Source organism: Nycticebus coucang, chromosome 18 (genome assembly GCF_027406575.1).
Source record: "Nycticebus coucang isolate mNycCou1 chromosome 18, mNycCou1.pri, whole genome shotgun sequence".
NCBI classification, from domain to species: domain Eukaryota; kingdom Metazoa; phylum Chordata; class Mammalia; order Primates; family Lorisidae; genus Nycticebus; species Nycticebus coucang.
This window is the reverse complement of record NC_069797.1, coordinates 11,794,595-11,820,499: the sequence shown is the minus strand read 5'-3', so window position 1 is coordinate 11,820,499 and position 25,905 is coordinate 11,794,595. Positions and strand designations below refer to the sequence as shown.

Here is a 25,905-nt window from a genome sequence, read left to right as displayed (position 1 = left end):
CGCCTGTGGCTCAGTCAGTAAGGCGCCGGCCCCATATGCCGAGGGTGGCGGGTTCAAACCCAGCCCCGGCCAAACTGCAACCAAAAAATAGCCGGGCGTTGTGGCGGGCGCCTGTAGTCCCAGCTGCTTGGGAGGCTGAGGCAAGAGAATCGCTTAAGCCCAGGAGTTAGAGGTTGCTGTGAGCTGTGTGAGGCCACGGCACTCTACCGAGGGCCATAAAGTGAGACTCTGTCTCTACAAAAAAAAAAAAAAAAAAATAATGACTTTAGGTGACCCCTGTAGCTCAGTCAGCAAGGATGCTGGCCACATACACCTAGGGTGGCAGGTTCGAACCCTGCCTGGGTCTGCTGAGCAACAATGATAACTGCAACCAAAAAAAACCAAATGAACCGGACGTTGTGGTGGGTGCCTGTAGTCCCAGCTACTTGGGAGGCTAAAGTAAGAGAATTGCTTAAGTCCAAGAGTTGGAGGTTGCTGTAACCTGTGATGCTCTATACAAGGCAACAGCTTGAGACTCTGTCTCAAAAAAAAAAAAAAAAAGGACAACTGGCCTGCAAAATTTCTTGTGGATTTCCCAGTTGGCTCTTGCAAGGGGCTTCAGTATGCCACTGGGTTCCCATGGAACAGTTTTGAGCAGGGGAGGCATGTGATCAGATTTAGAATGCCTTGGGCTGCTATGTTAAGGACAGTTGGAATCGGCTCGGCGCCTATGGCTCAAGCAGCTAAGGTACCAGCCACATTCACCTGAGCTGGCGGGTTTGAATCCAGCCCAGGCCTGCCAAACAACAATGACGGCTGCAACTAAAAAATAGCCGGGCATTTTGGCAGGCGCCTGTAGTCTCAGCTACTTGGGAAGCAGAGGCAGGAGAATCGCTTGAGACCAGGAGTTGGAGGTTGCTGTGAGCTGTGATACCACAGCACTCTACTCAGGGTGACAGCTTGAGGCTCTGTCTCAAAAACAAACAACAACAAAAACGGACAGTTGGAATCAATAAGGCACTGTTTCAGGGAGAGACCAAAAGCTGAGATGGTGTTGGGCGCTCACTGCTGGGTGCAGTTCCCTCCATGTCCACAGTGTGGCAGCAGAGTCTGAGTGATGGTGCTTGGGAGAATTGGAGATAGGGAAAGTAGCTGTCCCTTGGTTTGGATAGGGAACTGAGGTTCCCAGAGGCCTAAGAAGCTACCAGAGCCAAGAACTTAGGTTTCCCACTTCTTCTGCCCTGTTCAGCCAGGCTTTCAGGGCTAGTGTGTGTGTGTGGTGGGGTACTGGGACCTGGGGGCCAAGCAGAGGCCTAGTGCTATCAGGTGCTCTCCAGGTCACCCACAGAGCTCCCAGCTTGGGCACCACACTCCACCCATCTTGGTCCCAGCTCTTTGGAAAGGTGCTTGTGCCACTACCCTGTGCCTCAGGGAACACTGTTTAAAGGTGCCTTCCCCAACACTACCTCCACCACCCCAGGCTCCTCAGGCTGCTGGGCTCCTCTAGACCCCCGGCTTCTTGCAGGGCAGGTGCACAGTGTACTGTGTGGTTACAATGCTTCCACTTCAGGCTGGGAGATAGGGTCCTTCTCCTGGACTCTTACTGTTAGTGAGGCCCTTATTGTCTCATTTACTACTACTCACAACCTCTAAGACCTTACTTGGGGCCTGGGTTCAAATCCTGTTGTGTGACTTTGGGAAAATTACTTAACCTTTCTAGTCCAGGATTAAAAGAATGAGTATGATGCCTGGCATAGACTTAAATGCTCAGTGTTAGTAAGTGGTAACAATATTAGCCCCCATTTTGCAGATAAGAAAACAGGGCCAGGGTGCTTGTAACGCACTGGTTAGGGCGCTGGCCACATGCACCAGGCTGGTGGGTTTGAACCTGGCCCGGGCCTGCTAAAAGCAAATAAAAAAAAATAGCTGGGCGTTGTGGCGGGCACCTGTAGCACCAGCTGCTTGGGAGGCCGAAGCAAGAGAATCGCTTGAGCCCAACAGTTTGAGGTTGCTGTGAGCTGTGATGCCACAGCACCTTACAGAGGGTGACAAAGTGAGACTGTCTCAATTAAAAAAAAAAAAAAAGCAAAACAGGCCCAAAATAGAGGTGAAAATGAGAGACATAATTAGCCCTCAGAACACTAAAGAGGAATGAGCACAAAGTCCCACCTTCCAGCAAGCCTGTGGCAGTGTATAATACACATGCCAAGCCCTGAAGCCTAGATCCTGCCAGTCCATGCAGAAACAGGTCCCTCAAGTCCCCAGGTCCTATACCCCAGCAGGAAGCAAGAAAAGCTGCTTGGGATCTATGTTCTGTGTCAAGACTAAGGGTCCTGCCTCCAGAGAAGACATACTAGGCTATAGGTCCAGGAATCTAATAGTCACCTGTGACTTTGGGCAGGTCACTTCTCTTAGCCTCAGTTTCTTCCCTTGTATAAAATGAGGACAGACTGGGTCAGTCCCAGCATCGCCACTACCTGTCTGGCCTTTATTTCACTGAGGCAAGGGACATTATTCACCCTCTGTGGACTGAGGAGGCTGCTGAGTCCACTGCTCCCTCCTCTCTGGGCCTAAAGAACTTAGGCCTTTATCGTTAGCTTCATTTTGCACTCCATACAGTAGGATGGGGCATTCACTCCTTCTCCCTGGCCTGCTGACCCTGACCTGGAGTCCTATACAGCCCCTTGACCCCCTTTCTCACTTGCTAATACCTCTTCCCACAGCCTAGACTCCACTTCAAGAACCCTTCAGCCTGCTGGCCCCGTCCCCAGTAGCTACTGGGAAGGAGCAGAGTGTGTGGTCTGGGCAGCTCAGAAGGGTTGTGGCCTTGCTCGGATCTGAGCCAGCTCCTAGAAGACTGGTTCTGCTACCTTCAGCCAGGCTGCCCTGATTTTCCTCCCACTTCCTTGCTTCCTCTAATCTGTCTTTCCTTTTGACTTTATCCCCTTGGTACTCCCTAGGAACACCCCTTATTCCTTCCCTCTGTAGGGAAGTGAGTGACCAAGTCACTTCTCTAAAATGAGATCATCCTCGTACCTATGAGGATTCAGGGAGACAAAGTGCACATGCAGCATTTACTGAGGCACCTGCCTCTGAGGACCTCCTCAGGGCATGGCAGCCTGGCTCAGGGATACCCCTATGCACCTACCAGCCCACCCACATCCCATCAACCACCATTTTCTGTGGATTAGACTCAGCAGTATGGATTATTTGTGTTGCATTATTTTAATGAAATACTTCAAACACACTGAAAAGTAAAATAAGCAGCCACTAGCCATACCTTAACACTTTGTTATATTTGCTTCAGACTTTTTAAAAATCTATTTTAGAAATGCATTGAACACCTACTATGTGCAAGGCACTATTCTAGGCACTGGGGACACAGCAAGGAACAACATTAAAAAAAACAGCCCTGGGCAGTGCCTCTGGCTCAAGGAGTAGGGCGCCGGTCCCATATCCCGGAGGTGGCGGGTTCAAACCTAGCCCCGGCCAAAAAACAAAAAAAATAAAATAAAATAAAAATAATTAAAAAAAAAAAAAAAGCCCTAAAGGAGTACATTTTCAAGCTGAGGAGACAAGCAACATAAACACAAGTCAAATAGGTAGTGGGTGAGAAAACGTAGTCAGGGGAACCAGGCAGAGGAGGGCCTAGGTGGGAGGCTGCAATTTTATGTTCTTTTTTTTACAGATAGAGTCTCACTTTATTGCCCTCAGTAGAGTGCTGTGACATCATAGCTCACAGCAACCTCCAACTCCTGGGCTTAGGCGATTCTCTTGCCTCAGCCTCCGAGTAACTAGGACTACAGGTGCCCACCACAACACCCGGCTATTTTTTGTTGCAATTGTCGTTGTTTAGCTGGCCTGGGCCAGGTTCAAACCTGCCAGCCTCGGTGTATGTGGCTGGCACCATAGCTACTGTGCTATGGGCACCAAGCCCATTTAACCCCTCTTAACCCAATCAGATGAGGCCAAGCTGGGCCTCAGAGTCACTTGGGAAAGGGGCTAGTTTAAATCCAGATACTAGGGTCTGGAGCAGTGGTTCACACCTATAATCTTACACTCCGGGAGGCTGAGGTGGATGGATTGCCTGAGCTCACTGGTTTGAGACCAGCCTGAGCAAGAACAAGACTCCCATCTTTAAAACTAGCCAGGGGTTGTGATGGGCACCTATAGCTACTTGGGAGATTGAGGCAAGAGAATCACTGGAGCCCAGGAGTTTGAGGTTGCTGTGAGCTATGATGCCATGATACTCTACCGAGGGTGACAAAGTAAGATTCTGTCTCAAAAAAAGTCCACATACTAGGGCCCCCCTTCACAGGCATTCATATTTTGGGGACCTAGGGATCTGATTGTTGGCAAACATGTATAAAGGAGTCTGACACTGTGAGAATCCTTGCTTGCCATGAGACTCTTCCCATCCCCCTACCAGGTATACTTCTTACCCACTATAGTACAGTTTGAATTGTCCTCTCTGCTCAGGACATCTATCCTGGGGCAAATGCCTCTTCTGGGCATCTTCCCAGAGCCCCAGTGCACCCCATCTTAGACAGTGAGCTTTGAATAGATGCAGTTTCCACTTAGTTCTTTTCTACTGCTCCCCCCCCCCAATAAAATTTAAAAAACCTTGTGAACTAGGGTATGAGGAAGGCATGGCTGCTTACAGCTTGATGAATCAAGTCCCATCTCAAAATGGAGACTGAGAAAGGGCAGGGACTTGCCTAGGATGATGGAGGGGAACAGATCAAAGAGCAATCAACAAGAACCATGATAATAACAGCTAACACTTATATGGCTCTTTCTGTCTGCCTAGCAAATTCTAAAGAATTTATAAATGAGTATTAATAATTCATCTAATCCTGGGGTGGCACCCATAGCTCAGTGGGTAGGGTGCTGGCCACATATACCAAAGCTGGTGAAACCAGCTAAAAAAAAAAAAAAAATGACAACTGCAACAACAACAAAAAAAATGGCCAGGCGTTAGGTGGGCACCGGTGGTCCCAGCTGCTTGGGAGGCTGAGGCTGGAGAATTGTTTGGACCCGAGTTTGAGGTTGCTGTGAGCTGTGATGACATAGCCCTCTACCCAGGGCAACAGCTTGAGGTTCTGTCTCAACAAAATAATAATAATAAATAAAAATAAATAATTCATCTGATCTTTTTTTTTTTTTGGCTGGGGTTAGGTTTGAACCTGCCATCTCTGGCATATGGGACCGGCACCCTACTCCTTGAGCCATAGGAGCCACCCAATTCATCTGATCTTTAATATCATCAACATATTTCCAGATGAGGAAACTGAGGGACAGAGAGCTTAAAGTAACTTGCTCCAGGTCACCCAGCTTCTTTTTTTTTTTGGTAGAGACAGAGTGTCACTGTACCGCCCTCGGGTAGAGTGCTGTGGCGTCACACGGCTCACAGCAACCTCTAACTCTTGGGCTTACGCAATTCTTTTGCCTCAGCCTCCCGAGCAGCTGGGACTACAGGCGCCTGCCACAACGCCCGGCTATTTTTTTGTTGCAGTTTTGGCCAGGGCTGGGTTTGAACCCACCACCCTTGAGGTATATGGGGCCGGTGCCCTGCTCACTGAGCCACAGGCGCCGCCCATAAATAAAATAAGTTAATTCACATCTCCACTTAACCATTTAGAAGCTGGGTGAGGGTGTCCACAGATAAAGACTAGCTTCCTTTGTCCTTTCTCAGCTCCTTCACCCATGAAACTGGGATAATATTATTATAATCTATAATAGACTTGGTGAGAGCTTTAAGTCACATGAAATCAGAAAAGGGCTTGAAATAACTGCCTGCCACACAGTAGGCACTCACTGGCTTGGCTGTTACCATCTTCCCTCCTCTCATCTCTGGCTCCCCCACCCGCCCCTTTCCCCTCTTCGGGTTCCAGCCTCAACTCTGGACAAAGGCAAAGCTAGGTATGGGTGGAGGGTGACTGATAGGCCCCTGTTGCTTGGCAACCGCCTGGGTGGGGGTGAGAGGTCAGTCCCTCCTCCCTTTACTCAGCTGGTGGGCTTGAGACCTAGCCCACCTGCCCTACCTAAGCTTCTTGGACTTTGACCAGTTCCAGCTCTGAGCCAGGGCAGCCTATCCTCAGCTGGAAGGAAAGGTTCAGCCTCCAAGCCATTGTCCAAGTGAGAAAAGAAGGCCTGGGAGGTGGTGGGGACAGACAGTCCCTCAGAGAGTGGGAGCAGGATGCAGCTTTGTTTATACACTGTTCTCTTGGAAGGGAGTCCCTTCTCCCATCTCAAAAAAGTCCAAATCGGGGCGGTGCCTATGGCTCAGTCGGTAAGGCGCCGGCCCCATATACCGAGGGTGGTGGGTTCAAACCCGGCCCAGGCCAAACTGCAACCAAAAAATTGCCGGGCGTTGTGGCAGGCGCCTGTAGTCCCAGCTACTCGGGAGGCTGAGGCAAGAGAATCGCTTAAGCCCAGGAGTTGGAGGTTGCTGTGAGCTGTGTGAGGCCACGGCACTCTACCGAGGGCCATAAAGTGAGACTCTGTCTCTACAAAAAAAAAAAAAAAAAAAGATAAAAAAGTCCAAATCACAATCACCTCCCAAGAAGGGACCTTCTCCCTTTGCTGGGTTCCTGTCTCCTTGGGTGATGCTACTCATAAAGATCCCATGTACTGTGATCAGAGGACCTTCTACCTTAGGTCCTGAGGGATCCTCAGGAGATGGGGGCTGAGGAGAGAAGGTCTGACTGACCACACAGCCAAAGCAAAAAGCATGGTGGTGGGAGGTGCTGTGGGGAACAGATAAAGCGGTGGCCTATGAAACTGGTAAAATACAAACTTGACGATCACTGGACCAATGGCATAGATGAGGAAACTGAGGCCCAGAGCAACCAGGGAATTGTCTCAGAGTTCTCCTGACTTTCAGGACAGGACTGCCAATCACAAAAACAGGCATGGCGGCTGGGGGCAGTGGCTCACGCCTGTAATCCTAGCGCTCTGGAAGGCCGAAGCGGGCGGATTGTAGAAGCTCAGGAGTTTGAGACCAGTCTGAGCAAAAGCAAGACCCCATCTCTACTAAAAATAGGAAAAAAAGAACTGGGGCAAGAGTATCGCTTGAGCCCAAGAGATGGAGGTTGCTGTGAGCTATGACACAATAGCACTCAAGGGAGACAGCTTGAGACTGTCTCAAAAAAAAAAAAAAAAAAAAACATAGAAAAACGCTCAGTGGGTAGGGCCCCAGCCCCATATACGGAGGGTGGTGGGTTCAAACCCAGCTCTGGCCAAACTGCAACAAAAAATAGCCAGGCATTGTGGCGGGTGCCTGTAGTCCCAGCTACTCAGGAGGCTGAGGCAAGAGAATCACCTAAGCCCAAGAGCTGGAGGTTGTTGTTAGCTGTGACACCATGGCACTCTACCGAGGGCGATAAAGTGAGACTCTGTCTCTTTTTTTTTTAGAGACAGAGTCTCACTTTATCGCCCTGGGTAGAGTGCCCTGGCATCACACAGCTCACAGCAACCTCCAACTCCTGGGCTTAGGCGATTCTCTTGCCTCAGCCTCCTGAGTAGCTGGGACTATAGGCGCCCATCACAACGCTCGGCTATTTTTTGGTTGCAGTTTGGCCGGGGCCGGGTTTGAACCCGCCACCCTCGGTATATGGGGTCGGTGCCTTACCGACTGAGCCACAGGCGCCGCCCAAAACTCTGTCTCTTAAAAAAAAAAAAAAATGTGCATGAGGCCAGGCGCAGTGGTTCATGCCTGTAATCCTAGCACTCTGGGAATCCCAGGCGGGTGGATCCTTTAAGGTCAGGAGTTCTAGAGCAGCCTGAGCAAGAGCAAGACCCATCTCTACTAAAAATAGAAAAACGATTTCTTTCTTTTTTGTGTGTGTGTAGAGACAGAGTCTCACTTTATGGCCCTTGGTAGAGTGCTGTGGCCTCACACAGCTCACAGCAACCTCCAACTCCTGGGCTTAGGCGATTCTCCTGCCTCCGCCTCCCGAGTAGCTGGGACTACAGGCGCCCGCCACAACGCCCGGCTATTCTCGGTATATGGGGCCGGCGCCTTACCGACTGAGCCACAGGCGCCGCCCATGATTTCTTTCTTTTCTTTTCTTTCTTTCTTCCTTCCTTCCTTTCTTTTTTTAAAGAAAATGCTTTGCAACCCTTTCTGGACTATTTGTCTTTTCTCTCTCTCTCTTTTTTTTTGGCCGGGGCTGGGCTTGCACATATATATATATATTTTTTTTTTTTGTAGAGACAGAGTCTCACTGTACCACCCTCGGGTAGAGTGCCGTGGCCTCACACGGCTCACAGCAACCTCTAACTCTTGGGCTTAAGCGATTATCTTGCCTCAGCCTCCCGAGCAGCTGGGACTACAGGTGCCCGCCACAACGCCCGGCCATTTTTTGGTTGCAGTTTGGCCGGGGCTGGGTCCGAACCCGCCACCCTCGGCATATGGGGCCGGCGCCCTACTCACTGAGCCACAGGCGCCGCCCCTGAATATATTTTTAATAGTCGGGAATGCTGGCGGGCGCCTGTAGTCCCAGGTACTCCGGAGGCTGAGGCAGGAGGATGGCTTGAGCCCAAGAGTTTGAGGTTGCTGTGAGCTGTGACGCCACAGTACTCTACCAAGAGCGACAAACTAAGACTCTGCAAAAACAAATGTGCATGTATCTCGCTCTTTGAAGTGGGAAAAAGCCTCCTCCAAGCCCAGGAATATGAACCATCTCCCTCCCAAGAGTGTCCTCCTCAGCCGCCCACGCTGAAACTCTGACTCGCGGACTACAAGTCCCGGCAGGCCCCACGCCACGGCGCATGCTCGGCGGGCGTCCCTTGGCGAGCCCGGTCGAGCCCGGGCACCCTGCCCTGCCCCATTGTCTGGCCGGCTGGGACCGGGCGGGCGGCACGGCTGGCTCCCTCATTGGTCAGGCAGCGCGTCTGTCGCGCCCCGCGTCCACCCCTGTGCAGGCTCTGCCCGCGCGCCCGCGCCCGGCCTCCTGGCGCCCCGCCCGCGCTTCAGGACCAGCGGGGCCGCGCGGCTCATCCTGCGGGCGGCGGCGGCGGGCGCGGCGCCGGCAGCCAGGAGCAAGATGATGAAGTTTCGGTTCCGGCGGCAAGGCGCCGACCCGCAGCGCGAGAAGCTCAAGCAGGAGCTCTTCGCCTTCAACAAGGTGCGGTGGCGGCCCGGGCTGGGGCGGGCTGGGGCGGGCTGGGGACCTGGGGCCCGAGCCACGTCGGGCTCGGGGGGAGGGGGCGCCCGGCTGGCGCAAGGGGCTCTGGGCGAGCCCGGCTCCCCCTCAGCGGGCCCCACTCCTCACGTCCTCCCTCCTCCGCTCAGACTCTAGATGGGTCTGGGTCTCTGGCTGACTTTCCGCGTCTGCTCGCTGTGTTTCTGCGGCCCGCACTGGCCCTAGCTCTGCACGTCTCTGCCTACCTGGGTCTCTGTTTGACTCTGCATCTTTCTGGGTCTCTGCCGCGCTCTCCGTCTTTGACCGTCTCCCTCTCAGTCTGTGCCTGCGTGTTTCTCTGCCTCTGTCCCTGTATATCTTCTCTTTTTCTCACCCTTTTTACTTCTCTGCTCACATTTCTCTGTCTCTCCCCGGATCTGTTTCTCACTCTTTTTCCTTTTTCTTTGGGCATTTGGGGGAGTCGTGGTCTCCATTTGTTTTGCTTTCGCACCCAGGCAGGCCAGAGAAGTGGGGTCTGGGTCTGGGTCTGGGAAATGTCTTCTAAGAGTCTCTGCTCCCTTCCCCCACTGTTCCAGACTGTGCCTTGCCCTGCTTTGCCGGGGACCCCAGGTCCCGGAGACTCGTCTGGCTGGGTACTCAACTGCGCCTCCGATTGTGGGGCCTCAGTTTTCTTAGCTATGAAATGGAGCCACTCTTTCCTCCCTGCTATGGGCTCTGGCTTCCTAAGCCACATGGGGCAGCTGACAGGGGTAGAAGACTTTTTTTTTCCCCCCCTGGGTGGGGCAGGAGGAGTCATGGGACGGGGGCTGCCTCAGCTCCTACTTCCCCTGCACTGATGTGTGTTCGATTGGGGCTCCAGCCCATTCCTTGCTAATTCCTGGTGATGGTAGAGCCTTTCACTGCTTTTTGAGAGTAGAGTCAATATCTCCATCATACAGGTGAGAAAATTGAGGGCAGAAAGGGGGTGATGACTTGCCCAAAGTCACAGGGCAAGCAGGGCCACCTTGTCTTCCTTGAGTTCCTCTGTCAGTGTCTTGAGGAGCAGGGATTTTTGGAAGAGCTACTGTAGTCTTGAGCTAATTTCATGGCACTTGCCCTGGGCTGCTATGAAAGTGTCTTGGCATGGAGGAAGCTCTGGGACAGCTGGTCTTGAAATGGCCAAAACACTGGAACCTCTCATGGCAGGCTCTGGCTTCTCTGCAGAGGTCCAGGGTCTGAAGTGAAAGTGATTGGAGGGATGGAGGGCTGCTGCCAGGCCTCCTAGACTTGGTGGCTGAGAACCTGCTAGGGGCTTGAGAAGGTCCCAGAGGAGAGATTGGTGCTTATGGGCCCCTGAGCAGTGCCTCTTCCTGTGCTGGGGTAGCTATGAGGGCAGCCTCTGTGAGGTGAGAGGAGAAGGGCCCTTCCCAGGAAGTGGGGGACAGTCCTAGGGTGAAATGTCACCTCTTCAGCTAGTGAATTGGGGAGTACAGTAGCAGCTGGAGGCAGATGGAGGTGAAGTTCACCCTCCTCCCCTGAGGAGGATGTGTGTGGCCCTCTTCTGAGTGGATTAGCAGTGGTGGTCTTGGGGAAAGGGCTTGATCACCAAAGGGGGTGGTAGGTGATCCTTGGGGAATAGGCTCAGATTCCTGAGACTGGTGGGAAGGAAGCAGGTCAGGAATGAGCATGGACTTTGGACTCTGAGCTTTGGGGTCAAATCCCAGCCTAGCTCACAAGTAGCCTGTGGAATGTGCACTGATACTGAGCCCCAGCTATGTGTGCTGGGACACAGCAGTGACCCAGAGGGACAAATTATTTCTTCATAGGAGGCTGATGTGCTAGTGAGGGAGATGAAGTAGACTGTGTTGTAGTTCGGATGGCAGCCAGTGCTATGGGTAAAATAAAGCAGAGAGAGGGTGTGGGGGTGTGGCAGGGAGGGCTGCTGCACACAGCCAAGGCTGCTTTTAGGGAGGTGTCTCTGCCGTGGCCCCTGAGCACTGCAAGGAGCCGGCCATGGGAGTGCTGGGTGAGGCCGTCCAGGCAGCGAAACAGTAGATGCAAAAGCTCTGAGGCCAGAGCTGCCCAGTGAGTCCGAGGAGAGCAAAACACTTTTGGGGCTGGAATCAAGTAAGCTAGGGGGGCACAGTGGGAGACATGTCCAGAGAGGGTTCTTAAAAACGTGTGTGTCTTTGAGGTCGCACACATGGGTGTTCTTCATAGGTGTGCAGGCTCCCTATGGAGGGCCCTCCAGCCAGGCCTTGGGGGATAAGTAGGAACTCCTTGAGTGGGGGAGCATAGCCCAGCTAAAGGAAGAAGTGTGGGGAAGCACCTGGCCGGTGGGGACGGGGGCCACAGACCTCTGGGACTGGCCTCGCCAGGAGCAGAGGAGCAGGTAGGAGACTGTTCTGTTGACACCCTGGTGCATGAGCCCCCTAACACCATCCCCACTGGCATGGCATCCTGTTGCCCAACTGTGGGGAGATAGGTGACACCTTCTCTCTTTGGGTCTGAGCCTCCTTGTCTCTGAGGGAGTCAAGATCCTCTGCCCAACTGATCCTGGGTGTTGCCCCTTCACCTCAGAACTCAATATTCAGCCTGTTTTTGGGGGGTGCCCTGGACTTCACATGGGACCCCAGGCAGCATGGCTTCTTACCAGGCTTCAGTCTGTGCCTCTAGGACCCCCCTGGGGCAGGTGGGGTCTTCCACAATGGCTGCCCCTCTGCAAGCCTTGCTTTCCCTGTTTGTTGCTAGAGCCTGTACTCACTGGTATCCACGCAGGCATTGAAGGGAATGGGGACTTGGCAAGGGGAGGGCCTTAGTGGGCCGTGCACAAGCAGTAGAGAGTCATAGGGACACACATTGCTCAGCCACTTTCTCACTGACTAGAGGTGCCACACTCATTGCATAGTATACTGAGTCACAGAGAACAGGCGGACCTGGCTCCTGCCCCAGTGTGTTAGCAGCAGAGCCTGGAGGCTGCCTTGGACTGGGCCCCCAGGTGGACAGAGTCAGCTATGCATGGGCTGTGCACCTCCACAGCCTTGCCTTCCTCTCCCTGCAGACCGTGGAGCATGGCTTCCCCAACCAGCCCAGCGCCCTGGCCTTTGACCCTGAACTTCGCATCATGGCTATTGGCACTAGGTCTGGGGGCGTCAAGATGTATCCTTTGCAGTCATCAGTGTGCAGGGCGGATGCCCAGCTCGGGAGCTCAGCGAGGCAGCAGAGGGTGCCTCTAAGGAGGCTGCAGCAAGAGCTGGGATCTTGGAGGTTGGCCCAGCTCTTGCACCTGGGATGACTCCGCACAGAGATGATGGGGTCCTTTCACTGGGAGACAGGGTGATGGAGCATTCACTGTGTAGTGGCCACAGCTGTTTTGCATTTCAGCCAGCCAGTTACCTAGGTGACCCTGCCATTGTCCCAGCAACTGGGACTAGTGAGGCCGGGCCAGGGGCCTGGGCCGTGGTACCCACTGAGGGTGATGGCTGAACCAGTGAACGCAGTGTGCACATGTGGATGAATGTGAAGACGTGTGTTTGGCCAAGGGGGCTAGGGGCAGTGCCAGGCTCAGCATGGTAAATGCAGCACGGCCCCCACCTGGATCCTGGCGGATGCACAATGGGCCGTGTGAGCTGCACAAAGCAGGCATTTTCCCTATAGGCCTGGGGTGGGGGTGGGGGCGACCAGGCAGCTGAACGCCTTCTTGCCTGTCCCAGAGTATCCCACCCCAACTGCTCCCAGGTAAACAGAGGTGCAGGGCCTGACTGGTAGCTGCTTGGTAAGGATGCCAGCCTCCCCCTCTTGGCATGGCATGTGTCTCAGTAGCCTGGTTGCAGACATTGGTTAGCAGAAAATGAGTCAGTGCTTGGAACAGGGAGGGCACGGGGTGAGGGTCTCCTCACCCCAGGGCTGGGGACGCTGGCCAGGCAGAGGTGGCCCTGTGGTTTGTGCTCTTTGGGCCTCTCTAGGCTGTGCAGCTGGGGCGGGACGTTCTTTCCTCTCCCATGGGCCTGCGAGGCACCAGTGGGGGTGAGGCAGGCGTGGGTATCAGCAGAACTTTCTGGCCTACTGCCCCCACACTCCTCCTGGGTGCTGTGCTGGCCTTGTCTTCATGGGTACATGCTCCCTCCTGTGTTGGGGTCTCTCCTACACTTGCTCCTTGGGCTCACAATCTGGAGTGTAGATGAGGAAACAGCCTCAGAGAGCAGGGCCCCCCTTTCCTTCTTTCCTTCCCCCAAATGACCACAGCCTGGGGTTTCTGGGATTGGGAAACTGAGGCTAGAGAGGGCCAGCCCTGGTCACCAGAAGCTGCCCCTCCCCCTGCAAGGCTGAGCATCTCCTTGACAACGACCTGGTTCCCGCCCAGCTGCTCCTGTCCCCTCTTTTGTCCTGTCTTCTGAGTTCCTGGCCAGGCTCCTGCAGGGAATCTCAGCTCAAGCTCCAAGCAACAGCTCCTGTGTTGTCACTGGGGCAACGTGGCTGGTCCCTCCCAGCCCCTCCATCCTGGGGCCAACTCAGGCTCTTCCTTCCACAGTCAACCCTGGAGTTAATGTGACTCTGCCACTGGCCCTGGGCATTTCAGGCAGGTCCCCCAACCTCTCCAAGCCTGTGTATGCTCATCTGTAAAATGGGCAAGGTGGCTTCACTCCTCCCTCACAGTGGGAATTGTTGGCTACCTGCCTTGGGGGAGGATTGCTTTCCTTGTCCACGGCTGGAGTTTGGCCTAAAGCTTTGGGTAGAGGCCACTTGGACTCTCCCCTGTCCTTGGCTTCCTTGTCAGGGCCAGGCCTTGCTTCTCTGGGCCACCTGGCTCCTTCCCTCAAGGCCCACATGGCTGCAGTGGAGTGGAGCCCAGCAGTGCAATGGGCCTGGTGTGCCGGGTGTGCTTTTATTCTCACTTCATCGATAGCAGCCCTCTGAGGTGGGAGTCCCTAGCTCATTTTACAGATAATGAAGTGAAGGTCCCATACATAGCAGCACCTGGCTTGTACACTGATACTGGGGTGGGATGACACCTGGATGTCTGGGCCTGGGCCTAGGCCCATTGGAACAGTCCAGGGGTTTCCCTTGCTGTGCTTTCCCAGTCTGTGCCTGCGTGTTTCTGCCCTTGACCTGTCATCTTCAGCTACGGTGCACCCGGGGTAGAGTTCACAGGCCTGCACCATGATACAGCCACTGTCACACAGGTGCACTTCCTGCCAGGCCAGGTGAGCCTCTGCTACCCACCCACCAGCTCCTGTAGCCACCGTGACCCCTCCCCCACTCCCAGGCCAGCCCAATTTTTGCCTCTGTTCACCTACAGGGCCGCCTTCTGACCCTGCTGGATGACAGCAGCCTGCATCTCTGGGAGATCGTCCACCAGAACGGCTGTGCCCACCTGGAGGAAGCACTCAGATTCCAGCTGCCTGGCCGGCTTGGCTTTGATGGTGCCAGGTATAAGAGGACATTGGTGGGGCAACCGCTGGGCAGGGGCATTCTGTGGGGGCAGTGCTGTACAAGCTGGCCATGCAAAGTTACAGTGGCGGGGCCTGTAGTTCAGGCCTGGTTTCCAGGCTGTAGCAGTTGGACTGCAGTTGAGTGAGGTGTGCTTTATGAACCTTTGAGGTTCCATGGGAGGTTTGGGCTGAGTCTAAGGTGAGCAGGTAACTAATGGTGTGAGCCCCAGGAGATACATGTCATACATGCCAGGATCTTCGGACCTGAGGATGCACTCCCTGCAATGATGGGCGTGTCTGGGAACTTGGGGCAGAGTCTAAGTTGAGCTGACATCAACAAGGGTTCCCTGACCCTTGGAGTTGGAGGTGGGAGGCGGGCCATTTTGTGCACAGATGAGAGGGCAGGTTTAGAGTCATGGAAGGTCCCATGGGCTGTGCTTGGCGAGGTGGCAGACCAAGTGGAACTGGATCCCTGGGTCAGAGTATAGGGACCAGTCCCTCCCTAGCCCTGGGCTGGAATGGGGGAGTCCTAACCCAGGGTGGATTGCTGGGGCCTCCCAGCCTCTGCAGGCAGTGGTGATCTAGGGCCTTCTTGCAAAGTCAGGAGACATCCAGAGAGCTGGGAGCAGGACTCAGGCCTTGTCTGTTCTGGAGCTCTTGGTCCTAACCTGGGCCATGCCCTGGTTTCTCCTGGTGGGTGGGAGGAGCTGAGAGCCCAGTCTCCAGTACTTGGGAAACCTAATTTTATCCCTCTCCCTGCTGACATCCTGATGAATAATTGAGCAGGCTAATTACAACACACGTCCCCTTCCTGGCGGCTTCTTAAGTAGGCCCCAGCAAGTATGGTGGGGCTGGTGATGTGCTAGCCCCCTCCATACCCTCAGCAGGTAGACGGGCTAACACCCTCATCTCCTTCCTGTCCTTCCCTGCAGTGCCCCGCCTAGCCTCACCCGTGTCACTGTGGTCTTGCTGATGGCTGCTGGTGACACGGCAGCCCTGGGCACTGAGGGTGGCAGTGTCTTCTTCCTGGATGTCACCACCCTGATGTTGCATGAGGGGCAGACCCTTGGCCCAGACGAGGTTCTATGCAGGTGAGAGGCAGGCTGGCTTCCCAGTGCCAGGTGTGTGCCCAGGAAGTTCTGCCAGCTCACCTGAGCTTCCTCTACAGCTTGCCGGATGACTACCGGTGTGGGAAGTCACTAGGCCCTGTGGAATCACTCCAGGGACACCTGCGGGACCCCACCAAGGTTCTCATTGGCTATAGCCGGGGCCTGCTTGTCATCTGGGACCAGGCTGCGCGGTGTGTAGACCATGTCTTCCTAGGGAACCAGGTATGTGGGTGAGGCCTGTGCCCCCTCAACTTGGATGCCCTGCACATACCCCTGAGGCTCACGCCCTTCTGCCCTGCCTGCCCACAGCAACTGGAGAGTCTGTGCTGGGGACGTAACGGCAGCACTGTGGTTAGCTCGCATAGCGACGGCAGCTATGCTGTCTGGTCCGCAGATGCTGGCAGATCCCTGACACTGCAGCCCACAGTAGCCACCACGCCCTATGGTGAGTGCTGAGAAGGCCTGAGCTGGATGGTGGGGATGGGAGGACCACCTGACCTTAGTGGGGGGGGGGCACCACTGAGCTGAGCGAGATCTGCAAAGGGCTGACTCCCCTGGGGGGGTGTGGTTGGGGGCAGTGGGCCTTCCCCTTGGAGGAGGCAGGAAGCAGCTGGGAGGAAGAGAGCAGTGGAGGGCAGAGCAAGAATGGGAGGAGTGGTGAGAGCTGCCAGCGAGTCCAGTCTGATGCCATCTCACCTCCCAGGCCCCTTTCCCTGCAAGGCCATCAACAAGATTCTGTGGCGGAACTGTGAATCTGGGTAGGTGGAGAGGGCAGGTGTCTGGTGTGGGTCAGGTCTGGCTGGGAGGCTGGAAGGGTGAGCTCTTCCTGGGTCCTGCTGCATGTGCTCCAGGTCCAGCTGTGGCTCACATGCCCCTTCTGCACACAGGGGCCACTTTATCATCTTCAGTGGTGGCATGCCACGTGCCAGCTATGGTGACCGCCATTGTGTGAGTGTGTTGCGAGCTGAGACGCTGGTGACACTGGACTTCACTTCTCGCATCATCGACTTCTTCACAGTGCACAGCATGCAGCCTGAGGATGGTGTGTGCCCTGCCCTGCCAACCCCACCTGGCGCCCTGTGTCACCTGTGGCTGTGCTCACCCTATCTGCCCCCTGTACAGAATTTGATGATCCCCAGGCCTTGGCTGTGCTGCTTGAAGAGGAGCTGGTGGTGCTTGATCTTCAGACGCCTGGTTGGCCGGTTGTTCCTGCCCCATACCTGGCCCCGCTGCACTCGTCTGCTATTACCTGCTCTGCCCACGTTGCCAATGTCCCCACCAAGCTGTGGGCCCGCATCATGAGTGCTGGCGAGCAGCAAAGCCCCCAGCCTGCCTCCAGCACCTCGGTGTGTGTGGGTGGGGGGATGTTCCTAGAGGAGGTCAGAATGTGCCATGCCAGGGGTGAGGAGGAAAAGACCCTGCTCCTGACCGCGTGTGCACATCTTTGCCACCCTCTCCCAGAGTTGGCCCATCACTGGGGGCCGGAACCTGGCCCAGGAGCCACCACAGCGGGGGCTGCTGCTGACGGGGTAAGGCAGACACAGCTGTGTGGTATGTGTGCGTGTGTGCAGGAGGTGAGTGGGTTCCTGCACCTGAGACACGGCTGTGTGGTGCATGTGCAGGAGGTAAGTGAGGCCTTGCACCTGCTGTGCCTACATCCTGGGGATGATGGATGTTGGGTGCCAGGAAATTCAGGCATGGCCCTTGGTGGGACTGGGTTGTCCCCCTTGCCAAGAGTGGATTGGGATAAAACCTCTGTAGACCCTGGCTTGAAGCCCTGTGCTGCTCTGCCTTTTGGCCTGGAATTGAACTCCAGCAAACCCTAGGGCTCCACCCATCTGGCCTGCCTGCCCTGGGACTGGAAAATCTGGGCTGGCCCACGGTGAGCTGCCCAGGGCAGGTGCTGGAGAGCTCGACCTAGGCCTGGCGGGCGCTGACGTGCCCAGTGACTCAGACTCTGAGTTCCTGCCCTGCCTCTCCCTCCTTCCTGTGCCCAGACCCTCAAGCCTCTGACTCTACCGTGCCCTTCCCTGCTTGATAGCTTGCTCTCGCTCTCAGGACTGCCAGATTGGGTCCCAGCCAGCCCCGCAGGCTCGCCACCCTCTCTTACTTTGTCTGGGGGTCCCACCAGCACCGAGGGACCCCGCTTGGGCTCTGCATCTATGCCCCGAGGCTGTGCCCTAGATTTGTTATTCCTCCCCCTCCACTCCCTCCCTGCTTCCTCCCGGCCTCCACAGTCTTCCTGCTGCTCTGCTTATGTGGCCTCCTCCCACCCCAGCTGGCTTCTCCTCCTGGGATGCATCGTGCTCTGCTCTGTGACTGCCTCCTAATTCCTTTTCCTGAGTGTCCCAATGGGGACAGAACCTTCATGGTCCTCTTTCCTCTGGTGTCCCTCTCTGCCATATCCTGCTCATCAGGCTGGTCATTTCCACACCTTCCCCACCATATTTGAAGGACTTAGTTGTGTGTGGTACATGTGACCTAGCGTACAACAGGTGCTTAGCATGTGTTTCTCCTATATAGTACATGTCAACTGTTGCATACAGTAGGATTTGCTCAGTGTTTGGCATCTATAGTAGGTGTCAGTGGCCATTATATGAGTGGATGGGAGGGTGTGCAAGCCACCCAAGGACCCAGGGGGTAGCCCTGATGCCTGCCGTCCCTGCAGCCACGAGGACGGTACTGTACGGTTCTGGGACGCTTCAGGTGTGGCACTGCGGCCACTCTACAAGCTGAGCACTGCTGGCCTCTTCCAGACGGACTGTGAGCATGCTGATAGCCTGGCCCAGGCTGCAGAGGATGACTGGCCCCCCTTCCGCAAGGTGGACCCCTCTCCCCTAGCCCTGAGGAGCTGGTCCCAGCTCTTCCCAGTGTCATCACCCCATCCCATCTCCCCAGGTGGGTTGTTTTGACCCCTACAGTGATGATCCCCGGCTCGGTGTACAGAAGGTCGCACTCTGCAAGTACACAGCCCAGATGGTGGTGGCTGGCACTGCAGGCCAGGTAGGTCTGTGTATGCCCTGGGTCAGGGGTCAGGGATGTCTGGAGAAGGTGGCCTGAACTGGGGAGTCTGATGGAGGAGTAGAGGGACTGCCACAGGCTGAAGCCCAGAGGCAGGAATGGGGCTCCATAAGGGACGAGGAAAGATGGGAAGTGGGCCCATCACTGGGGACTTTGAGTCAGACTCTGGCTAGGGGAACCACGAAGAGTTGGGGACAGAGGCAACAACATAGGTCACCTGCTCCTGGTACTCACATTATATACAGATGGTACAGAATGTGTGCTTATTCCTAAATGGAAGACCGGCTCACAAAAGGATGGGTGCTTAGTTCTAGTGCGGCAGGGCTAGTGGATCTTGGTAACCACTGTATTCCGTGTTGCTCAGCAAAGGCCTTGTTGTGCAGGGAGTGTTCAGTCAGTTCCTGTTTTGGGGATGAACTGAGAACAGCTCTGGTCAGTGGCTGGGGCTGTTTCAGAAGCTGCAGGCTAAGGTGGGTCCAGGGTGGCTCCCTCCTTTGTGTGACCCCTCCCTCTGCCTTGACTTTGGGCTCAGGTGCTGATGCTAGAGCTCAGTGACATGCCATCGGAGCATGCAGTCAGTGTGGCCAGCGTGGACCTCCTCCAGGACCGTGAGGGCTTCACATGGAAGGGCCATGAGCGGCTGAGTCCACGCACAGGACCATTGCCTTGGGCTGCTGGCTTCCAGCCTCGAGTGCTGGTACAGTGCCTGCCGCCAGCCGCTGTCACTGCTGTCACACTCCACACCGAGTGGAGCCTTGTGGCCTTTGGCACCAGTCATGGCTTTGGTGTCTTCGACTACCAGTGCAAGAGCCCTGTGCTGGCCAGGTGTGTGTGGAGGTGGGGTTGTGGGCAGCTGGAGCTGATTTGTGAAATGGGGTCCAGGCCTCTGTTTCACCCTGTAAAATTTGTTTTGGCAAAGTTGGGGTGATTTTTATAGCCCCTGTCACCTCCATCACCTGATGAGTAATAGCCTGGCAGCTCCATAAGGGTGTTCTAAGTACCACTGGCTACAGGGCCCATGGGGTGGGGGCTTTGGCTTCAACAGGAACAGCTGCTGCCCCAGGAGGCTGCTCCGTAGTACAACCAGCTGCTGCCTATCTGCAGGTGCACCCTTCATCCCAACGACTCCCTGGCCATGGAGGGGCCGCTCTCCCGTGTGAAGTCACTCAAGAAGTCACTGCGCCAGTCTTTCCGGCGCATACGCAAGAGCCGTGTCTCTGGGAAGAAGCGGGCTACTACTGCCAGTAGCAAGGTGAGCGGGTCAGGCTGCAGGTAGCTGTATCCTGGACCGGCTAGGGATCTTGGAGGCTGCTCACCTCACTTGCCACTCCCCCACAGTCCCTTGGCTCTTGGGAGGGACAGTAATGGGATGTGGGGCACCAGGCATGGTGAGCAGCTGCAGTGTGGGGGATGGGGTTTGAAGTCCCACCCCCCACAGTTGCAGGAGGCCAACGCACAGCTGGCCGAGCAAACCTGCCCCCACGACGTGGAGATGACGCCCGTGCAGCGCCGCATCGAGCCCCGCTCTGCTGATGACTCCCTTTCGGGTGTTGTGCGCTGCCTCTACTTTGCTGACACGTTCCTTCGGGATGGTGAGGAATGGACAGGGTGGGATGGGGAGGTAGCCTCAGTTGGTCATCTAGGAAGTGGGTTTGGGAGGTTCAGAAGTACCAATGGGCACCTCCTATGTGCTGGGCCGCCCACAGTCCCACTAAAGTTAGTGGGGGACCAACAGTGAGGGGTTGGTGAGTGAGCCAGAAGGGGGAGCCCAAGGCCTAGGGGTGACAGGGAGCCGGGAGCCTCACAGGCCCATACCCCACAGTGGGCATGTGTGTGGGGAGCTGCCCAGCTCATGACTGGAGTAGACTGAGTGAGTGCCTTGGAGGCAACTGAGGGAGGCACTATAGGTGTCCCTATGTTGAGGACCAGTCTTTGACTCTGGGTGGCTTAGAAAGGGTCTGTTGATGGAGTCACTGATTGTTTTTTAACTTGCATAATGGAGAATTTTACTCTTCTTTGGGGCAAAAAAAAAAGAGGGGGGGGATGCTGGTACTGTGGCTCATGCCTGTAATTTTAGCACTCTGGGAGGCCAAGGCAGGTAGATTGTTTGGGTTCAGGAACTTGAGACCAGGTTGAGCAAGAGTGAGACCCCATCTCTTCTAAAAATAGAAAATAAGCCAGCCATAGTGGCAGGTGCTGGTAGTCTCAGCTACTCAAGAGGCCGGAGGCAAGAAGATTGCTTGAGCCCAGGCGTTTGAGGTTTGCTGTGAGCTATGACATCATAACACTAGGGTGACAGAGTGAGACTGTGTCAAAAAAAGAGTGTGTGTGTGGGGGGCAGGCACGGTGGCTCACACCTGTAATCCCAGCACTATGGGGGCCAAGGTAGGTCGATTGCCTGAGCTCAGGAGTTCGAGACCAGCCTGAGCAAGAGTGAGACCCTGTCTCTAAAAAATAGCCAGGCAATGTAATAGCTGGGCATTGTGGTGGGTGCCTGTGTCTCAGCTACTTGGGAGACTGAGGCAAGAGAATCACTTTAGCCCAAGAGTTTGAGGTTGCTGTGAGCTATGATGCCATAGCATTCAACCCCAGAGTGACTGAGTCTGAGTTTTTTTTTCTCAAAAAAAGAAAGAAAGAATAGAAAAAAGAGAATTTTAAACATACACTAAAATAGAGAGGGGAGCACAGTTACCCCTCACGCCGCACCTGCTGAGCCTGTTCCACCCCACACCCTATTGTTTTATCTCATGGGGTCTTTGAAATGAAAGCCCAGGCATGAGTTCATCAGTAGCCACACTACCCATGTCTCGCCCTAATTTAGAGCTGTCCTGCTGGAGCTTTAGGTCTTCTTTCTGATGTCATTTATTTGCCAAGGGTCTCGTAGATTTCCCCACCACCTGGATGCGGCTTTTGTGACCCCAGGTTTTCAACTCATTCCACCATACCTGCAAGGAGTTCGAAGGGTTCAGGTTCATGGCTGCCCAGGCCCCTGTCTGGCGTGTTCAGTGCTGAGTTGCTTAGTCATTTTTCACCTCAGAGCTGTGGCCATTGTGTAGGTCCCTCAGTTTGTTGGGGTGCAAAGTAGAGAACCTCCAAGTCTACCCCTCCTGCTCCTGTGGGGTTATAGTTCTGATTCTTCAATAAGTGTCGCCCCCAGAGGTTTGTTTCACACAGGCAGAGCAGGCTGAGGGTTTTCTGGCCCTGGCCCTGGTGTCTTCTGCATTGAAGACTCACTCTGGCTGCCTTTCAGGGAACACTGAAGAAGGAGGGGCTAAGATGGGCCCTGTGGACTGACGACAGGCCTAGTGGACAGTGGGTAGGTGAATCTGGGACTTTAGGTTTGGGGCATGAGTGACAAAGATGGAGCTGCACTTACCGAGATGGGCTTAGGGTCCTATGTGAGTGCCTGCTCACGTCCTGTGCTGCTGCCCTAGAGGCTGGTCGTGCCTCTGCAGAAGGTCTACATCCCAGCCCTGACGTGATTCAGCATTGTACAGCTGGTGTCTCAGGCCATGAGGTGAAGGTCCCTGGGGAGGTGTGGACAGGAGGGCACCAGTCAGGAAGTGGAGGTGGAGGAGAGGTGGGAAGGACCTGCAGTGTATGATGAGGCTGCAGGGAGCACCCTCCTCACAGAGCCGTACCCCACAGCGGCCCACCATGGGCCCACCATGTGGGCAGGCACCAACTCGGGCTCCGTGTTTGCCTACGCGCTGGAGGTGCCATCAGCAGCAGCCTGTGGCGAGAAGCGGCCGGAGGGGGCAGTGGAGGCTGTGCTGGGCAAGGAGGTGCAGCTGATGCACCGGGCACCCGTAGTGGCCATTGCTGTGCTGGATGGACGTGGCCGCCCGCTACCTGAGCCCTACGAGGCCTCGAGGGACCTGGCGCAGGCGCCAGACATGCAGGGCGGTCATGCTGTGCTCATTGCATCTGAAGAGCAGTTCAAGGTGAGCTACGTGGCTGTGGAGTCCCCCCACCACTGGCCCCTCTAGAACCCCCTGCCCTGCCTGTGTCCACACCTGTTGAGACCCTCCATGACCCTCCTGCCCCATGGAAACACCTCCAAGCCAGCAGAGGACCTCCCCAAAAGAACCCTGATGTCCCCAACCCCCAGCCTTCTGATGTTTCCTGAGACCCTCCTACCTTGTTGGGCAAGGTGACTCATGCCTGTAATCCTAGCACTCTAGGAGGCCGAGGCGGGTTGATTGCCCTGAGCTCACAGGTTTGAAACCAACTTGAGCAAGAGTGAGACTCTATCTCTAAAAATAGCCAGGCAGTGTGGTGGGCGCCTATAGTCCCAGCTGCTTGGGAGGCTGAGACAAGAAAATAGCTTGAGCCCAAGAGCTGGAGATTGTTGTGAGCTATGAAGCTACAGCACTCTACTGAGGGTGACAGAGTGAGACTCTGTCTCAAAAAAAAAAAAAAAGACCCTCCTACTTCACTGTCCTACGCAAGGCTCCTGTACCCTGTCCAGGGCCTGGGGGGGGGGGGGTCTGTCTTTTAGGAACTCATGGTTAGGTGGGGATATCAGACATAACCTTAGGACAGGCCTGGGAGGTCTCTGGGGTGTAGCCTGAAGCCTGGGTCAAGCATGGAAGATCCAGGAAGGGATGGCCAGCCTATTAAGGGGGAGTGGCAGTGTGACCCAGGGCACAGGTGGGGCTGAGGCCTGCAGGGATTCTGGTGGGGGCTGGCAGGTCAGTAGCTTAGTGGCCCTAGGGTGAGGACAGGGCTAGGCGCTATGTTCACTGGCCGCCTGCCGCCAGGTGTTCACACTGCCTAAGGTGAGTGCCAAGACCAAGTTCAAGCTGACAGCCCATGAGGGCTGTCGAGTACGCAAGGTGGCACTGGCCACGTTTGCCAGCGTGGCCTGTGAGGACTATGCTGAGACCTGCCTGGCCTGCCTCACCAATCTGGGCGACGTCCACGTCTTCTCGGTGCCTGGCCTGCGGCCCCAGGTACACTACTCGTGTATCCGGAAGGAGGACATCAGCGGCATTGCCTCCTGTGTCTTCACGCGCCACGGCCAGGGTGAGGCTAGGCGGGTGTTGGGGCCAAGTGGGGCCAGGAGAGCCGTGTGGGGAGTGGTCAGCAGAAAGCATTCTGGGAGGGGACCAGCTACAGGGCTGTGCTTGGTGTCATGTCTCCTAACTGTACTCTTTTCCTGCGTACCCAGGCTTCTACCTGATTTCCCCGTCAGAATTTGAACGCTTCTCCCTAAGTGCCCGAAACATCACAGAGCCGCTCTGTTCTCTGGACATCAGCTGGCCCCGCAATGTCACCCGGGGCAGGTGTGGAGGGGGTAGCCCCTGGCCTGGGGGCTGTAGTCAGGGCCAGGTCTCATCCCCCCAGCTCTGCCCTGCCCATTGTGTATCTTCTGTCTGTTCCCGGGCTCTGGTGTAGCAGGGTGGGATCTAGTGCTACAGCCTAAAAGCCCATGCTATGGTCCCCATCATGGCCCTATCTCTGCAGCTACGGACCCCAAGAATCACCCAAGTTGAGCCAGGCTAATGGGACTCCAAGCATCATCCTGGCTTCACAGAGCTGTGATGGGAGTCCCAGTCCAGCCCACAGCAAGGGAACTGGTAAGGGGGAGATGGAGGCAGGCCCTGGCCCCACAGTGTCCTATGTAGGGAAGCAAGACACACATGGTTCAGGTGTCAGGCAGGTGTCTGTAAATGGCAGCTGAGCTAAGTCTGGAAGCCGGGCCGGAGGGGTGAGCATGTGTCTTTTGGTTGTTGATACCACATCTTAAGTGTGTGCTGCCTTTGGGTCTGTAGCCCCAGACCCCCAGGTACAGAGGGTGCTGAGGGGTGTTGGGAGGGACTCATCACTTCCTTCCTGCAGACACCTCAGAGCCACCAGAGGCCACGCTATCACCAATGTCCATTGACTCAGCCACCAGTGCTGACACCACTCTGGACACAACAGGGGACGTCACAGTGGAAGATGTGAAGGATTTCCTGGGGTGAGGCCAGCAAAGGGTTCCCTGGGAGGGCTGCCCTGTCTCCCCAGCCTGCCTCCCAGGTCTGCCAGAGGCGCCCCTGTCCCTCACTGATCACCACTCCGTCCTGTAGCTCTTCGGAGGAATCTGAGAAGAATATGAGGAACCTGGTGGAAGATGAGGCCCGGGCCTGTGCCATCCTGATCAAATGAGGTGCTGTAGGAGTGAGCCCCTGGGTCTCCCTGGTCCTTACTCCTCAGCAGTGTCCACTCCACAGGATCTGCCCCTACACTCTGGCCTTGTACCTGGAATGTCAGCACTCCCTGTAGTCTGGCTGCCTTACATGGGATAGGGTGTCCCAGGTGGGGCTTCAGGGGCTCACACAGCAGGTCTTGTAGTCAGGTATTAGGAAGTAGGGCTGGCCCACCCACTGTTGCATGTCATGGTGGTAGTTGGAACAAGACCAGATTAAACGACTTAGAGGCAGCAGTTTGGGGTTTGGGGACTGGTTTGGCCAGTCCATTTCCCATGTGAGATCGCTGAGTACATAAGGCTGGGTCCTGCCGTTGAGCCCAGGCAGAGGCTGACTTGTTCCTGGCCGAGTTTCGGTTTGGATTCCCACCTAGATGGGAATCTGCCCACCCTATTGGTTGCCTTGTGCCTCCATCCACATGACCAGAAGCCACAGCCGCACCCTGCACTGGGCAGAGACAGCTTCTTTGGTGCCCTTGCTGGTCTTAGTGGGTTGTGTGTGGTCCTGCACTTGGACACTCAGAGCAGCTCAGCAAGTCTGCCTCAGGCTGTCACTGAAGAGCTTAGGCCTGCCTCTGGGTCTCCCTCACCTCTTCACCCCTCTTTTTTCCCTCTCCTAGGAAGGCCAGAGCTACCACAAGTACCACCTGCCCTGCTTGGCCCCTTAACATAAACCCACACCTGCTAACCTGTGGGTTCCAGTGGGACCTGCCATCCTGTCCCTGCTAATCCTGGTCTCAGGGCAGTACTGGCCCAGGACTTGACCGGAAGTCTGAATCCTATAGGCAGTTGGTTGCCCTGGGAGCTGCTGCTTGGGGAGAGTACAGACGGGGCCCAGCATCCTGTGCCACCTCCCACTCCACACCGTCCTTCCCCACTCCCTTGCAAAGAGTATTTTTCTAACGCCTGAGTGGGACAGTCATTTCTAAAACTATTTTGGTACTTGCTCCTGGACCACCCCCTGGCCTGTGCAGAGTGCACATGTGTGCATGGATGTGACTGGGAACCCTGCTGGGCACCCACGACCAGGGATGTGTATGGAA

At 55.5% G+C, this 25,905-nt stretch overlaps 1 protein-coding gene across 3 annotated transcripts; it reads left to right on the top strand.

The window, feature by feature from the left end:
• Window positions 1–8,845: 8,845 nt before the first annotated feature.
• Window positions 8,846–25,822, top strand: LLGL1 (LLGL scribble cell polarity complex component 1). Of its 3 annotated transcripts, none has more exons than XM_053569171.1 (23): window positions 8,849–9,110; window positions 12,169–12,266; window positions 14,230–14,311; window positions 14,407–14,537; window positions 15,472–15,630; window positions 15,708–15,870; window positions 15,958–16,093; window positions 16,352–16,406; window positions 16,536–16,690; window positions 16,771–16,994; window positions 17,110–17,177; window positions 18,317–18,470; window positions 18,547–18,651; window positions 19,202–19,494; window positions 19,774–19,921; window positions 20,093–20,261; window positions 22,318–22,613; window positions 23,433–23,697; window positions 23,843–23,957; window positions 24,139–24,251; window positions 24,514–24,634; window positions 24,744–24,823; window positions 25,483–25,822. In XM_053569171.1, exons 1-22 carry the CDS (start codon window positions 9,030–9,032, stop codon window positions 24,820–24,822), a joined length of 3,210 nt encoding a protein of 1,069 aa, XP_053425146.1. In that variant the 5' UTR covers window positions 8,849–9,029; the 3' UTR covers window position 24,823; window positions 25,483–25,822. The 3 variants fall into 3 exon arrangements, with proteins under 3 accessions (XP_053425149.1, XP_053425146.1, XP_053425148.1); XM_053569173.1 differs by having other exon boundaries at window positions 8,855–9,110; window positions 20,108–20,261; XM_053569174.1 differs by lacking the exons at window positions 12,169–12,266; window positions 14,230–14,311 and having other exon boundaries at window positions 8,846–9,110.
• Window positions 25,823–25,905: the final 83 nt, after the last annotated feature.

Coding starts and splice junctions, on each gene's coding strand:
- LLGL1 (XM_053569171.1), top strand. CDS start 9,030: ATGATGAAGTTTCGGTTCCGGCGGCAAGGCGCCGACCCGCAGCGCGAG. Junction 15,631..15,707: donor CCAGACGAGGTTCTATGCAG/GTGAGAGGCAGG, acceptor CTTCCTCTACAG/CTTGCCGGATGACTACCGGT. Junction 24,635..24,743: donor GATGTGAAGGATTTCCTGGG/GTGAGGCCAGCA, acceptor TCCGTCCTGTAG/CTCTTCGGAGGAATCTGAGA.